The 16,524-nt window shown below is 32.1% G+C and overlaps 3 protein-coding genes across 6 annotated transcripts in view; 1 reads left to right on the top strand and 2 right to left on the bottom strand.

The window, feature by feature from the left end:
- Positions 1-7,509, bottom strand: part of LOC105567284 (pyruvate kinase-like) — a 12,804-nt gene extending 5,295 nt beyond the window's left edge. Inside the window, exons 1-2 of one of the 4 annotated variants that reach the window (XM_012022039.1) lie at positions 6,547-6,699; positions 3,245-3,280 (exon numbers count right to left, since the gene is read on the bottom strand). In XM_012022039.1, coding sequence (XP_011877429.1) covers positions 3,245-3,271 — 27 coding nt within the window. In that variant the 5' untranslated portion in view covers positions 3,272-3,280; positions 6,547-6,699. Of the gene's footprint in view, positions 1-3,244; positions 3,539-6,546; positions 6,700-7,410 lie in introns of those variants that run through there. The other 3 variants (XM_012022040.1, XM_012022041.1, XM_012022038.1) reach the window with 3 other exon arrangements.
- Positions 7,510-10,605: 3,096 nt separating this feature from the next.
- Positions 10,606-15,107, top strand: LOC105567282 (probable phosphoserine aminotransferase). The gene is made up of 8 exons (XM_012022036.1): positions 10,606-10,937; positions 12,393-12,523; positions 12,804-12,916; positions 12,995-13,156; positions 13,236-13,330; positions 13,972-14,141; positions 14,531-14,791; positions 14,880-15,107. Exons 1-8 carry the CDS (start codon positions 10,878-10,880, stop codon positions 14,980-14,982), a joined length of 1,095 nt encoding a protein of 364 aa, XP_011877426.1. The 5' UTR covers positions 10,606-10,877; the 3' UTR covers positions 14,983-15,107.
- On the bottom strand, positions 15,043-16,422 carry LOC105567283 (guanosine-3',5'-bis(diphosphate) 3'-pyrophosphohydrolase MESH1). The gene is made up of 3 exons (XM_012022037.1): positions 16,120-16,422; positions 15,352-15,683; positions 15,043-15,269 (listed from the first exon to the last, which is right to left on the bottom strand). Exons 1-3 carry the CDS (start codon positions 16,286-16,288, stop codon positions 15,177-15,179), a joined length of 594 nt encoding a protein of 197 aa, XP_011877427.1. The 5' UTR covers positions 16,289-16,422; the 3' UTR covers positions 15,043-15,176.
- Between the last annotated feature and the right edge of the window lie 102 nt (positions 16,423-16,524).

Genomic DNA, 16,524 nt, shown 5'->3' with positions numbered 1-16,524 from the left:
CTGGGATGTGATTCGGAGATACATATTACTTCTTTAGGACGCTCTCGGTCACTACGTTAATGAATGAATTAATAGAGTTGTGACCTTCTCGTCTCGTAGATAGGTTATCTCGAATAGAGTATGTTATGCACAGCAAAAATAGTAGCGGCACAGATGTGCTTCTTACATTCCGAAGTACCGTCGTTTCTGGCTGCAAATACAGAACGACAAAAATAGACACGTTTTGTAGACACAGAACAATTGATTGCAAGATAATAAGTCGCGAAAGAAATAACACTCACATTTTGTGAAAATGTTCGTACTTTATTTCGTGCCAGAGAGGTGTTAGATCTTCAATTTTTTCAATGTCTTAAATTCTACAGCTAATATAATAGTTTCGAATCAATAAGAAAAACTTTAAAAAAGAAAATGTATGCGGCAAGTTCATAAAACATATTTAAAAGTATATGCACCACTAAATAGGAACAGCTCAAAGTAGATATAAATCAATTCAATTAGCCAAGTATTATTGAGACAAAATTACATACCAAACAATAACATTTTTCAAAATACTACATGTTTAATTGATAAAATTTTATTTTATTTTTCTGTGACTCTTGTGATTTGAGACAAATTCTAACAATAAATTATATGTATAAAACGGACTTGAAGTCAAAATAAAGCCTAACAATTTAAACTTGAATCGCATTTAACGAAAATTAAAAGTTATACACAAATTATACACAAAATTAATAAACATTTGAATTCGTTAAAAATTCTTCTATTAGTACATTTCTTTCATTTTGTATGAATTTCAACTGGTAGAGAAAAATTCAAATTAAAAAAATTGTACTTAGTATTTAAAATTTAATTTAACTTCACTATTAATTATATGTCACTGTTATGATAATAAATATTTTTCGCAATACCTGTCTGCAATACCAGACTGACATTTCGAATGTATCATCACTTTTGTGATGAGATTACTTTAATCTGGATAACAACACAAAGAATAAGATTCACTGTCATACAGATAAAAGATAGATAAATTCAATTACTCAGAAGGATGACGTCACGGAAGAATAACTGGAATCATATTACGTATTTCACCTTAAATGATTCTTCCGATAAAATAATAAGAAAGTAAACATATTTTATATATATATATATGTAATGACATGTATAATGAAAAATTTGTTTTTAGGATTTATACAACTGTTCCAATTACAAAATATTTAATTTATAAATTCCGATGTGTATCATCGATATATACCTTTGAGATATACGTATAAGAAAAAGCAGATATAAAAATAATAAAATTTATCACGATGTATGATATGATATGCGTATATGATGTACATACATATATACAACCAACAAGAACTTTCCACTCCATTCCTTTTCTAACCGACTGATTTATACAAAATATTCCAAAACGCGTTAATTTTATTTTTAAGAAACTAATCTTTGTTTATTTTTAAGATTTCTAATTGTAATTTATAATTGTGATAAATACAAGCGTTGCATTCCTTTGATTGGAGTAGTCATCTTTTTAAAAAAAAATCTTAAATCGCGAGATCTTTAATCGCAAAAGCCAAGTGACACATTGTTTTAAAGAGCTTTTAATTCTGTTTGTAATTGTTTTTTTTTTCATTCGGGCGAGTGTTTCTCAAGAAAACACATTTGAAAGTCTAGGTACTAAACATTCAAACTTTACAGAGAAATTAATTTTTATAAATATTAAAAATATCTTCACCTCCATTCAAGAATAATGTCTATGTTTAAAGCTGTTGCGGATATTTTAAAACTTTTCCAGCGTTATTTTACAGCTTATATCTACCATTACTTACGTATCTATCTACCATTATGGAATACCATTCAAGCGGAAAAAGGTCTGTCTGACTGACTTGCAAGGTCATCTGAATTTTTTTCTATTAAAACTTTCTTGCATCTACCTGAAAAGGAACATTTATGCCACAGCGTCGAATTCCATATAAGATCCTATACGTTCCATACGACGAAATGTATTACCGATAAATTTCATACAAATCGGGCAGTTACAAAAAAGTCAGGGTGGAAAATCTGTGTTGGCTCACCCTGTGTCTGTGTGCATATGTATGCATTCATTTATCACTTCACTCTCATAGTGAGCACATGCTTAGCAAGGTGACACAGTTCTACGCCGTTTACTGCACCGCTTCTGGAATCACTCTTAGCACTGCGCAAATGTATGCTCAAATAGTCTCCTACTATAGATGATATTAATTGCGATTTGCAACGTGAGACTCTACCAGCTCTACAATGATCTCCATTTCGAACGCTACACATTCGCATGTACCGTAGGCCAAAGCAGAATTAACTTAGCGACTAATTTTTCAACTAATTTTCACACACAGCCATACAATTTACACGCCATATCAAATCATTATATTTACTTACGTCCATTTTCTATATTTATCATCGAAGATCCAAACCATATCGTGGCTAAATATTTAATACGACATATGTTGTAACATAATATTCCGGTAAAAAATTTTTCACATAAACATGTAAATATTATAGATATATACAAATTATATATAATATATATTCATATATGTTTTTCCTATTTAAAATAGTTAAAAATTGAATAAAAAGATTTTGTATTATTTATTTTACAAAAGAATAAAGTTTGCGAAAATGAGAAAAAATTGCTCATATACATATAAATGTAATAAGTGTATGATTATATATAGAATATTGTAACAATCCAGTTGCAATTTTGCTTTTTGTGAAGAAACAATACAAAAATTATTTGTCTAATTATTTTTGCTGCTGAACACGCATAGAGATTATCTCGGAGATTATACAAGAATGGGAAAACGTATATATATTTTCTTTTATATGAAAAACTTTTTATCAGGACGTTACAATAAGCATCACATTTTGAGCGAAGAATTTAAATACGATGTGAATATACTAACTCATTCGTTTGAACACGTGTGCATACGTAAACAAAAAAAAAACGTCAAGCAATGGAGGAAGATTAAGATACATATCGAAACCACTATAATTTCGGTGAAATATATTCTATTCCCGTGTTGCAAATACAAGAATTATCCGATGTCACAAATAAATATCGAGATCCTTTCGCGTTTCAGTAGTCTTCCGGTTTTGGAACTATCCAAATTCACCGAAATTATAATCTTAATTAAAAGTGAGTGCAAACTTCAACAAATCGTAGCAAAAAAGGGAAAAAGAATCGATCACGATCGTACGACGGTACCTGATCGTCGGCGGTGATCCAAACCATTTTGGCAGGCTGCGCAAAGACAAAACGGAAGATTGATATTAGTAACGGTGTGCTTGCGGCGACACCGCTGCGACGACTCTTCCGAGTCGCAGCGGTAGCGCGCGAGCGTGGCGATCCGGCATCGCCGACGACGCACGACGAGCAGCTATACGTCGTCACCGTTGCTGTCATCGATGACACTCTGAGGTGACGATACAGCAGACGGATACGAGAGGAAAAATCGAAGACGATGCCGGCGCAATGCATGGGGCGGTCGACGGCAACGTCAGAACATGCGAGAGGTTCGCGACAACGCGGGATCCGAAAATAGGATCCTCTACCGGAGGGAAAATGGGACATCCGCGTTCGAGGCTCGCCGAAATGATCTTTCGCGGACCGCGAGCGAGGAAACCGATCACAATGGCTGTGAAATGACTATTTTACCCTATATTCAATACGGATCTGTAGGAAGATGCGCTAATTGGACATGTACGTTTACTAAAGCTGTAGGTACATCGCGATTGCGATCTTCCTCGAATATCACGTCCTATACCGTGAATCGTGTCACAATTTTTATTGCAAATGATATAATTTTCAGTCAGTCGGAGTTTATTTAGTCAAATTAAATTCTTTGAAATATATATACATACAGATCGATACGAATTATTCAATCAAATTCAAAAATATGCTTCGTAAGCAATTCTTACATTTATGTTATAAAAAACTCGCACTTTAAATATTTGATACGATGTGATTCCATGTTACTAAAATTTCAATATTTCATTATAATCGAGATATTGATAAAAATATTGATATGTGATATTAAAAAGTTCCTAACTGTGTATCATAGCACTTACTATATTCAATTTTCAACATGTAACATATACAGGGTGAGGCAATAACTTTGGATCTCCGAAGCGCCTCCGCTTTATGAAAAAATATTACTAACACGTTATGGCTCCCTTGATGTAGTACGACTTGCGTTATTATAATTTTTTTCGTATCCCTAAAAATAGCGGAGATACCCTGTATAGGCTAAGTATCAATGATATGGTTCTCCTTGCACTCTCCCGCTAGTGTGGTATCACGTTTGGTTTTCATTCAGAGCATGCGTGAGCACGTGTCCCCGCAAGTAATCAGCTGATATACATAGTAGCGCCATTTCACGCTTGATCTACGCGATTCGAGTGAGTGTGAAAAATATGTTGACGCTACACTGCCAATCGCGTCACGACGACTGGTAGTGTAGTGTCGGTACGTTTTATTTTTACACCGATAAAATTTACGCGCGTATATAAAAATATATTCTTATATAAAATATTCCTACATACAAAATAATTTGTAAGTGACACGAAATGATAAAGGGACTCCTAAGCAAATTCTCGAGAGTCACTAGAAATCGAGATCTCGATACATTTTATGTTTGCATCTCTAGTATATAATATGTATCGTAGTTAAATGAATTAAAATAAATTGTTTTTAGGAATAATATATACACTGAGAAAACAGTCTCTGAAAATTTATTTGTGGCATATAACGTTTATTTCACTGAAATAAACATTATATGCCTCAAATAATGTTTATTTTAGCGAAACAAACATTATATGCCACAAATAAATTTTCAAAGACTTTTCTCTCAGTGTAATACTATCGCTTCGAGCAATATGTCACGAATATAAAACTATCTAATTTCATCGAATAAACTGAATACACGTGCAAAACAAGGTAAATAAATATGAGATTGTATCATGGAACTGATAGCTCAACATTTTCATTGACTATTGGTCCCATGATCAAAAAGGACTTATTTAAATGTAAGTATCTATACAATTTCGTAAATTATAATGCATTTCCTTGGTGCTTTGAACCACACGCCAATTACTATTTGGTCTTGAAATGTTATCTTACGTCAAAGTTAAAAATTTAATCTCATATTATTAAATTGATGTATAATTTAATATTTCTAATAAACATTTTGTAAAGATATAAGAATTTTGTCGCCGAAAATCAGCCTAGCTGAACGTGAACCTCCTTGTTTTCTCAAAGAGAAAATGTAAAGAGCTGGCAAACTTGCAAAACAGATTAAAACATATATGGTCAAATATAAAATTCAGCCTTATCGACTTTCTTAGTCTTACATTCTCTTGCTTCTTTTTAGAATGAGTCACACATGCTATATAATGAAATAATCGTAATAGAAATGATCTCTCGTTTGTATTACGCATCTAGTCAACTAGAAAACATAATAATAAGTTATTTGGAATTAACAAGACTTTATTTGTCTTGTAATCTTAATTCTGTAAAATCAATTTCTATTTTTTTACTGAATGCAATTGTGAATTCTAGGGTCACACGAGACATCTGTCTAATCGGAGAAACATAAAAAATAATTTTTCCTCGAAAATTATGCAATCAATTTTTGAAAATCTATTCTACATCTGTATTTTCATGAAGAATAATTTCTTTGCCAGTTATAAGATTCAAGATTTATTGGACCTTCTATACGTAGACAAATAATTAATTTTTACAGAAAAAGATTAATATACGAAATTAAGAGATTAATTTGAACAAATTTTTAATTTAAATGCTACATGGAACCATTTAAAATAACATCGTAGTACAACTTGAAATAATAATCCGAGAGGGAAACCGCTGACCAAAATCTTGTACACCAATGCCCACTAATGCTCAATGGGCATTACTTGATCTCTTATTAACTTCTTTTACCTTATTTTATCTTTATAATGCCCAAACTAATGTCCAGTAATGCCGTCAGTAAAATCTGTACACCACAATGCCCTCAGAGGTTTCCCCCTCGTAATAATCTTTCTAGTTTTGCACAGCACAATCTGACGACTAAAATAGAAGCATTAAAAAATCAATATTCTTAAAGCTATATATACAGAAAGAACTCTGTATAGAATTTGAACCTGCAAAATATATCAGGAAATCACCAAGTTCTGACACATTTTCTAAAAAAAAAAAAAAAAAAACCCCGAAGCTTTCCGATATTCTCTCACTCATTTACTAACCTATGCTACTTATAAAACCATGTCTAGCGCTCAAGATCAAGACGAAGAAACGTATTTTATGTGCACAATCTCGAAAGACAGCACACAAAGTCTGACCATGACTTAAAACATTATCCATAAATTTCCAGAAAATCCGACGGCCTTGAAATCTAGATTCTCGGCAATTTGCGCATCGAAAACTCAGCTGTTTTCGAGGCTGGGGACGGCAGAGAGATAATAAAAGAAAATAGACGCGATACGCGCGTTATCGGATGTGACAATTACCTCAGTCTCCTTTCCCCGGTAGATGCACGGAAGCAAGAATGGAGATCGATTTACGAACGGTAAATCGACGAGCAACGACACAACTCGGCCACGAAGCAAGCTATTCAATAGCGAGTTTCAAACTGACGTTTTGAGGACGCGGAAGGTCACCACTCCCTAGCCATTCTGATCATGCGTATTTACTAGCAAGTTCACTGCCGGCTGATTTTCATTACGCGACAGCACTCGCCGTATCGATCCCAATCAAGGTTGCGCAATCCTAGGACGCGGGTGGGAAATAACAGAGGGGAGGGGAATGAAATAGCCGTAGACATAATAAGTCTAGTTATATTATGTCTATGGAAATAGCAGAGCGAGGGGTCATGGCAGCGAACGGAAGGGGGGGGGGGGAGTAGGTGCGCCATATTGTAAGTGCGCCATATTGAAATCTACGTAGGAAGTCTGTCCTGGTTCGTCCAATAGAGTCAGTAATTACATTTTCAATAGGTCCCAACATGACGAGCGAACTAGATTCAATACCTCACCTCTTGCAGGTCTCCTCTGATTATTTCCCTACTAAAATACAATAATCTACATCTAGACCAATATTCATAAAAAAAAACGTTATACAAAATGGCATTATAAATTGATAAGAATTTCGTAAAAATTGTATTAACACAAGGTGATTCAACATAACGCAGCAATCGGTGCAAAATAAAATTTTTAATATTGTCAAAAATTAGGCAACTTGCATGCATAATGGATTAATTTGATTCTTTCATGCACAATTCTATATATTTCTAAATGTTTTAAACATGATTATATATGATTTTTTTTCTAATCAGATTAATAGAATTTATATGGTGTATTAATTTGGTTACTTACAATTCTAGCCATCCTAGAGATCGAATGATAGTTTGTAGGTACAGTTATATCATGTTGCTTGTCCGAGCGTCTGCTTTATATTACGTGATATGTAAATGTGGGATGAGTTATCATTGGTGATAATAATTCAACAAGAATTCACAAACCTGCATTTAAAAAAAGTTCAATCAGTCAGAAGTCATTCTTTCGAATAATAGCAAAAGTGAGCATATTTTCTTCCACAAAATAAAATTTACTAATCAAATGACTTATCTTATAATTTTCCAGACAGTAGAATGGCATTAAAAATCGACACGCAGTAACGTCTATCTTGGTCTATTAGATACTAGACGTTATTTTATTATCACTCTACGCTTGTCGTTAGCTATAAAATAGTATCAATTTTATTTTCTTGAAAGTGATATTTGTAAAAGTAATATAATAAAATAGAAAAATGTGCCTCTTAGAAAATTACTATCTCTCAATTATAAAGAAATCCCTCATTATAACAATAGTAAATATTTGATAAACACGTAAATATTGTCTGATTAATCTTGTCTCAGATTAATCGAAGTCAATCTTGAGCAATTATTAGATTCTATCATACCCAAATAGTTAATCGGGGAGCCGAGTTCGGTCGGTTCTCCACTGATTGAAGCGTGTTCCTGATAGTGGCGTGATTCATTTTTATAAACCTTCGGTATTCTTATCTGTTCATGACCTAAACATGCAATTAATTCATCGATAAAACGGCACATCACGCGGCCACTATCTTTACATATTTATAGATGCACGCATCAACGAAGTGTTGGAGAACCATGTAATTATAACGATATCTACACATGCAATTTTTTTGCTCGATTGAAAATTCGCAATAAGTTCTCAATACGACACATATAATTTTGTTCAACGAATTTACATCCCGATAAAATTTATAAGTATTAGCAGTTAGCTTTTTGAGAAAATATGTGCAAAAGAATTTTACTTTAATCATTTTCCAATTATATTATTTTTTAAAGAAATATATTACAGAAGGTGGCATTGAGAACTCATATTGCCACTAGATTTATATTTGTTTAAATACTTATCTTTTGTACTTTGAGGTTTTAAACCTTCTGTATTCTTATAACGTATCCTATGCCATCTGTTTCATCGAATCTAACAGTGTTCTAAAACAGACTAAAAGTTGTAGATAAAAGTGATTTTAGAAATGAACTTATACACTATAGCTTTTCAATCAAAATATATAATATTATAGAATGTTATCATATGCCCTTTAGATGTCTAACGATAGAACAGCAATATTATTGTTGAGTTTTAATTTTCTGTAAATTTGTATTTAAAACATTGAATTATCGACATTTTTTTCTCTAAAACTAAATTGACTGTTTGAAAGAATGTTTCTATATCGTCATATAAATCTTTATCAATTTTTCCGTTATCTTGAGAATATATTAAAACTAATGTTTAAAATCTAAACTTTGGAAATCTTTTTGTAATTAAGGAAGACCAAAAATTAACTTCATACTTATAGGAAAACTGAAGTTAAAGTTAAAAGCCCACGTAAAACTGTACAATAAGAGATTTGTTTCACAATCATTGCCTTTCGATGCAAGGCAAAACCTATTGTTGTATATTCCATTAGCTGCGTTCGGCATTGCAAATCCGAGGTGTGCTCTTCCTCCTTTTCTATATCAATCTCCTTTCTCGCTCACTCGAATGCAAAGGAGCACTCCGATGCCTCGGATTTGCAATGCCGAGCGCAGCTATTGTAAATTTTTAATTTTTTTTTACACAAACGAGTTTATCTCACATCGCCCAGTGCATATGACACGAAGGTCTATAATTGTACGCTTCTACATAAGTTTCTAACTTATTTCCATGTAAAACAAAGTTCACATTATTCTTTGCTTTTCGTGTACAGTAACATCAATTATGTTACAATTATACATTAGATTTTATATTTTGCGCGCTATTTCTATCATAGATAGAGCATACTCGGCGCTACGATAAGCGCCACGCGAAGCATATTTATATTATCTTTATTTCGTCGGTACAACAGATTTGCTAGTCTTTAAATCGTCTTTATCACTTGATTATTAGTTTTAAAGTAACAAACGTAATTTTTATTTATTCTGAAATCTATATTTTTATACGTATAAAAGCACATCAAATAAATGATACTTTTATCAAAGATGAGATAAAAAAAAACTTAAACTAAATATTTACTAATTCCTTTTCGTACACTTGTTTTATATTACTTTATCTCTCTCTCTCTCTCTCTCTCTTTCTCTTAGCCTGTACGATACTGCCCACTTTCGTTACATTGTAGAAACACTTCTTTAAATGAATTTATCGATCATGATTTTTACAAAATCACTTATCTAATAGTTACACAAAATGTTTACAAAATTGTAGACTTTACATCTTAAAAATTGTTATTTCCCCACAACTGAAAAATTTTTTCAACTATTGGATTAATTTTGCAAATGTATCGCAAAAATTACTTATTATTATAAATCGTTATTGTTTCGCTGAAATATTATTTCAAAATTAATTGCGCAAACAATTATTAATGTATACAATTATTTAAAGATCAATATTTCTATCTTTGAAAATATATGTGTATTCACATAACTGCAGAGATTAGAAATTTCATGTAAGATTTCATCACATAATTTTAAAAATGTTTATCGGATATATTTTATGTTGTACACACAAGTTTTACACCAAGTAAAACCATTCTACAACGAATGGATTTCTTATTTTTCTAAAAGTTTTAGAATGGTATTACTTAGTGCGTTTAGTACTAATAGTATTACATTTTTCACAAGTTATAGATTATTGAAGTAAATGTGTACAAAAAAGCATTTAAAGTAAGCTGTAATAAAATTAAACGTTATTTGTAACAAAACAAGAATATTTAGTCATAAGCAATAGTGAATACATTCTGCTTTATAGAGTGATAAAAGGAAGCTCTGTTATAAAAACTCCACGGTACACTTCCATTAAAATTTATTAGTAAGATTACCGGTTCTCCTTGAATTTAAATGAAGTTTTTCTATTGTGCTCGCAATGGATTTAACAAATTTCGCGATTCTGTATACTCCATAGAAAACCGCAACGAGTTACATATTGAAACACACTGTATACTTTTACGTTGACCGTGAGATCTTGAATGACAACAGTTTTGAAACACTCTGTATGCCGTTCACTTAAGATCGAAACAAATAAACTGCTCAACGCAGATGCTTCGTGTCTCGCGCGTCAGAAGTTACATATATCTCGATAAGATTGTAGGAAAAAAATACGCAGGAGAATCAGATACAAGATCCGAAAGACCCCCCACGGTTTGGACGAACCAACTGCGATAACAACTGCCTGGTAACCACTTGTTTGTCTTCCATCAGTCCCATCCACTTCAGTTCAGTCCACTTCAGTCCGCTTTGCGCTGTCTGCCACGCCGTGTGTCGACTACTAGTATAACAATGACCGATCATAAAAGAGTAATCAATTTCGGCGCTGGCCCAGCTAAATTGCCGCACGAGGTATGTTAAGAATATTTTCTACATCAACGTTCTTGCGTTATGAAAATAAAAACTGCAAAGTTAAGAGAGAAATTGTTTTCTAAAAATAAATGACTCGATTTTCTTAGCACAATTTCCGTGTTTTTAATCAGTATAAAAGCGCATGATTATTCTAAGTAGAAATTTATATAACATTTATTTATTAAATATAAAATGCGAAAAGTTTTTCAGCATATGTTTTCATAAATAAGCTAATCCAGTACATAAAAGCGCAGTATGCTAGCAATTTACTAATAGATTCTAACAAAAATATTATATATAGATTGACTATTGGAATTATACATTAATTGCCTTTGCATTAACCTCATGCTCTACCAGTGGTATCCGCCTTTCCATTTTCTCCCCTCCTCTCGATATATTCCGACAACAAATTGCTGAGAAGAATCTATCATTTCATAACCATCAAACCGGAATGTATCACTTATAAGTGATTATGAAATGGCATATTACGCTTGGGTTTTGTAGTCAAACTATCCTCGTATTCTGTTAGTAGATTCTGTTATATTTCCGTTGATGAATTTTGTTGATGAACTTTGCAAAATTTCGCTATCTAGATAGCCAGTTTGGGAACGACAATAAAAAAAATATATAAACCGTACATATTGTTGTCCACATACATGGAACAATTGACAGTTATGCTATTATTGCTAACAGTATAAAATTGTGGCTAATTGCTGAAATAAAAGTTGTAATTTGATCTAATTGACCCCAATTGCTAAGTTATAAAGACATGTTACTGTTCTCTCCAGATATGACACAGTGTGCAGCACAGCTCTCGCATTTTCGTTGCTAAAAAATCTGTTAAAACTTACTTTATGTAATGCCAATTAATTTTTTTTACACTATATAATGCATTCAAATATGTACATATAGTCGCATTGATTTTTTAGAAGAAACCAGTGCACATCAATGACAATTTACATGCTATAAATATTATAATTTTCCACTTATCAATATAAATATTATACATGTACATATAAACAGTTACATTATTGAGTAAAAAATTACAATATGAATATTATGTACCTATTAGCTGGTGTTTACTGAGAAGGGTATAAAGAGGAATATACGAAAAGTATTGTATAACTTTATATACTCTGCCCTCCATAAGAAATATTAAAAACTTTCGTAAATTTACACAGTCGATCCACGATTGTTGGATCCATGGAGACAGATACGGACATATACGGCTAAACAGCTGTCTCTTGACGCAGTATTATCACAAATAAATAATCTTTTCATGCTTTTATGCGATAAATACGTATAAAGCATTTCAGTAAAGTCACATTCTTTGCGCTATCAAAGCGATGGTCTCGCGTTTTCAGATCTATTGTCAATATCAGGAGATAACGGAAATAACACGGGTCAGTCGTTGAACTAACAGATATCGCCTCTAAAATACTTCGTCATTTACAGGTTCTGAAAAAAGTACAGAAGGAATTACTTGCGTACGGAAACACGCAAATCAGCATCCTTGAGTTAAGCCATCGGTCGAATGACTTTAAGAAAGTTATCGACGATGCACAGGCTACATTGCGAGACATCCTGTGAGTCAAGTAATCACATCGCTCGACAAATAAACAGCTTGTTTCAAAAGTGACATAAAACCATTCATTGCAATGTTATAAGTTGCAATAAAATGTAACGATAAACTATATCAATTTTCCCAAGACATTCTATATAAAACTTATAAAGTTCTTATCCTAATTTTAATTTTCTTAAACACTCACAAGTTGAAATTATTCTTTCTTAAATAAAATTTTCAAATAATCAAATAATTTATGTTCAATGATTTTTACAAATACTTTCTATTTTGATTTTTTAAAGCTATGTCCCTGACAACTATAAAATCCTGTTCATGCAAGGAGGTGGCACTGGAATTTTTGCAGCAGTTCCTCTGAATATCATGAACACCGGCACTGCGGATTACCTAGTAACCGGTAAGAAATAATTTTTTAATCTTCAATGATGTAGCCTAGCAAAGAAATTTTTCAACCTAAATGCGTAAATTTGTTTAGGCTCATGGTCTGCAAAAGCAGCAAAAGAAGCGGCCAAGTATGGAAAAGTGAACATGGTGCTTCCTAAAGTAACAAAATACACGGAAATTCCGGATCCTTCCACCTGGAAATTGGATGCAAATGCATCATATGTTTATTATTGTGCCAATGAAACTGTTCATGGTAAATAAAATATTTTTAATACTTTTCCTTGTCATATTGCTTTAACATTATACTTATATGTCCTGAAATATGTTTCTAGGAATCGAATTTGATTACATCCCGGAAACAAACGGTGTACCACTTGTTGCTGATATGTCGTCTAATATACTTACGAAACCTTTTGATGTGTCTAAAGTAGGTATTCAAACTAAGATATGAGTATCTTAAGATGTATTGAAACGAATGGCAGTTTGATAACTTGTTGTTTACCTCGAAATGTGTAATTACTTCCTTTTTTACTTCAATCAATGATATTAAGATTTTTTGAAGCGATACATATTTATTTCTCAACTTACAAGATACTTTTTGTACACAGTTTTTTTACCGAGTAAAAATTCCTCTACTAACACAATCATCCAAATTGAAATAAAATAGGAGCAAGTAAGAGAAGTAAAATTTATTAGTATACATATATATTATAGGCTGTGGTCCACTAAATGCTACAAATATCTACTATTTAATAAAGAAAAGAGAACACTTTGAAGCATTTGCAGCATCAAGTGGACTGCAGCCATACTGTTATTTTCACAACTGTTCCGTGTCTGAAAATAAATACAAGTTTTAGAATAACTTTAATAATTTTATTAGTATAATTAGGGTTCAAGCACGAAACTTAATTAAAATAAATTCATAAATGTTAATATTACTATATCTTAGATTGGTTGGAGTAAGTTTCACCTTGGTAATCACGATATATATTTTCATTTTAGTAATACTGGGTTCTAACTGTTCATTCGAATATATTAATTGTTATAAACATATACGTTTTCTTTTAGTTTGCAATAATATTTGCGGGCGCACAAAAAAATATTGGACCAGCTGGTGTTACTCTAGTGATTATACGAGATGACATGCTCGGTCGTGCTATGGATGTATGTCCGACAGTGTTGAATTTTACTGTCATGGCAAATGATAATTCTCTGCACAATACTCCACCTGTCTTTCAGTGAGTGTGATTATGTCACTTTCGTAATCAATAACTTGATAAAAAGAATACGTATAAAGTATACAATTAACTCGATGTACAAGTATATAAGGCTATCAAAAATAGATCCATAAAAAGTTTTTAAAACATTATATTTCTATATTTAAAATTTTTTATATGTGGAAAAATTGTTGGAGAATGTGGAGTTGTTTTACATTTTAACTATTAAGCTGCTGAAATATAACAGTTAAAACTAGCAATTTTTGCAATACCCATAAATTTTACATTTTACTATTTTACTTTCTTCTATATCTGCATGACATTTAATTGTTTTATTTCTATATGCTTGTTTCTAATAATGGAGATTTTTTAATAATTATTAAATGTTAGCCTGTCTGTGACTATTTTAGAATATACATGGTGGGCTTGGTATTTGAATGGATCAAAGAGAATGGTGGAGTCGAAGGTATGCAAAACTTTGCAAAGAAGAAGAGCGGCAAGATATACGATGTGATTGACGGGTCAGGAGGGTTTTACGTGTGTCCCATCAAGCGAGACGCACGTAGTAAAATGAATATTCCATTCAGAATAGGAAACGGTGATGAGGATCTCGAAAAGGAGTTCCTTTCTGGCGCTGCGGCTCGCGGTATGTTGCAGTTAAAGGGTCACAGGTCAGTAGAAAACTATTGACATAGAAACGCAATTACAACCGTAATTTATCATAATTGTGTGTTATAAAATTATAATTTCTCTTTACAGATCAGTGGGTGGAATACGTGCATCTCTGTATAATGCAGTTACAGAAGAAGAAGCGGAAATATTGGCCAATTATATGAAGTTGTTTTACGACAAAAATTGCTGAAAACTAACTGTGAAAAATGGCAAAAGTTAAATTCGTTGACAAAAATTATTCAAAAATGTTACTTGTAAATATACATTTGTACTGATTTCAATATACAATAATTTTTCATATGCAAAATGTTTTGGATTTGTTTATCTATATCTCGTTATATCTACAATTTTATCAAATATTACGACTTTTACTGGCAGTTCTCTTCAGAGCAAACCATTTGATGCAAACAAAATATCCAATTCTTTTTCCAAATTAAAATTAGTTTGACGACATCCATCTACAACAGCTTGCGCCCACTAGAAGAAACAACTTGAGATGCAAATAATCTAAAGAACAAAATGGTGGATTTGATAGAAATTATCAATAGAAACATTTCACCTTAAAATACTCTTTTACTCTTTTACTTGTCCAACCGACGGGGATGCTTCTATTAAGATCTCTCAAATTGTACAACTTATCAGCCAATTTTACTAATTTTGCCTCGTGAGATATGTTAGGTGCATGTTCTATCTGTAACTGTTTACGTCTGGTTTTTGACAATGCTTTATTATCAGTTACTTCTCGTACCACTTCGCAGACTTTATGTCCAAATTCTTTTTCAATTTCTTCAAACGTAGTATCCGTATCCTCTACGGTATCATGTAAGATTGCTGCCAGAATTACAACTGGGTCAAACACCAGACCCTCTTGGATTAAAATGTTTGCTACTCCTAAAACAAAAACTCAATTAGAAAAAGGAACAATTAAGTAAAAACTGAAATAACAATTATACATATCATAATGTTGTCCCAACGGTTGCTTTCTTCCAAACACAAGTTTATTTTGGAATAATTTTCTCTTATAATGAATTAAAAAGTGATAATTTTTATAACTTCATACTTTTCACATTAGATATGTTTCTGATTAAAAAATTTCAATGATTTTTATCTACGTAAGAATAATCTAAAAACAGCGTTGAAATATTTTATCTATTTCACGTTTTAACTTACAATTTAAATAATTTTAAAATAATTCTTGTTTCTATTGTTTTCTGATTGTTCATCAATATTAAAACGACTAAAATATAACAATTTTTAAAAAATAATTTTATCTTGTATTTGGGACACCTTGTATTTACATTAAACCACACAATTTAACCACACAAACCTAAAGGATGATTTATGTATGGTGTTTGTTCGACATCCTTCCTTCTTTGACTTCGATGCTTTTCCGCAGCAAAATTGGCACATTTTATTACTAGCGACAACAGATCTTCTTTTGACAACTCTCTTACAAGTTTTCCGGTACATAATGATTGAACATTGCTGTCTTCCATGATATGAATATATGAATACTGCTCACTTTATTTAATCATGACGTATGAATACTTAGAAAAGAGCACACTTTTCGAATATATCGACTTTCCACGACGACAAAACTTAGGTCTAGTTTACATTGATCGTTTGAATCAAGTAGAGTATTTGGACGGACTATGAACACAGAGAAGCCTGAGAGATGTCACGGCCCCGTTTCTCGTGATTGGCGAATGCGATACGCCCTCTGTGGACATTG

Source organism: Vollenhovia emeryi, unplaced genomic scaffold, assembly GCF_000949405.1.
Source record: "Vollenhovia emeryi isolate VEMERY1.0 unplaced genomic scaffold, V.emery_V1.0 DF939139.1, whole genome shotgun sequence".
NCBI classification, from domain to species: Eukaryota; Metazoa; Arthropoda; class Insecta; order Hymenoptera; family Formicidae; genus Vollenhovia; species Vollenhovia emeryi.
The sequence above is the reverse complement of the archived record's forward strand: the minus strand, read 5'-3'. Positions and strand labels throughout refer to the sequence as shown.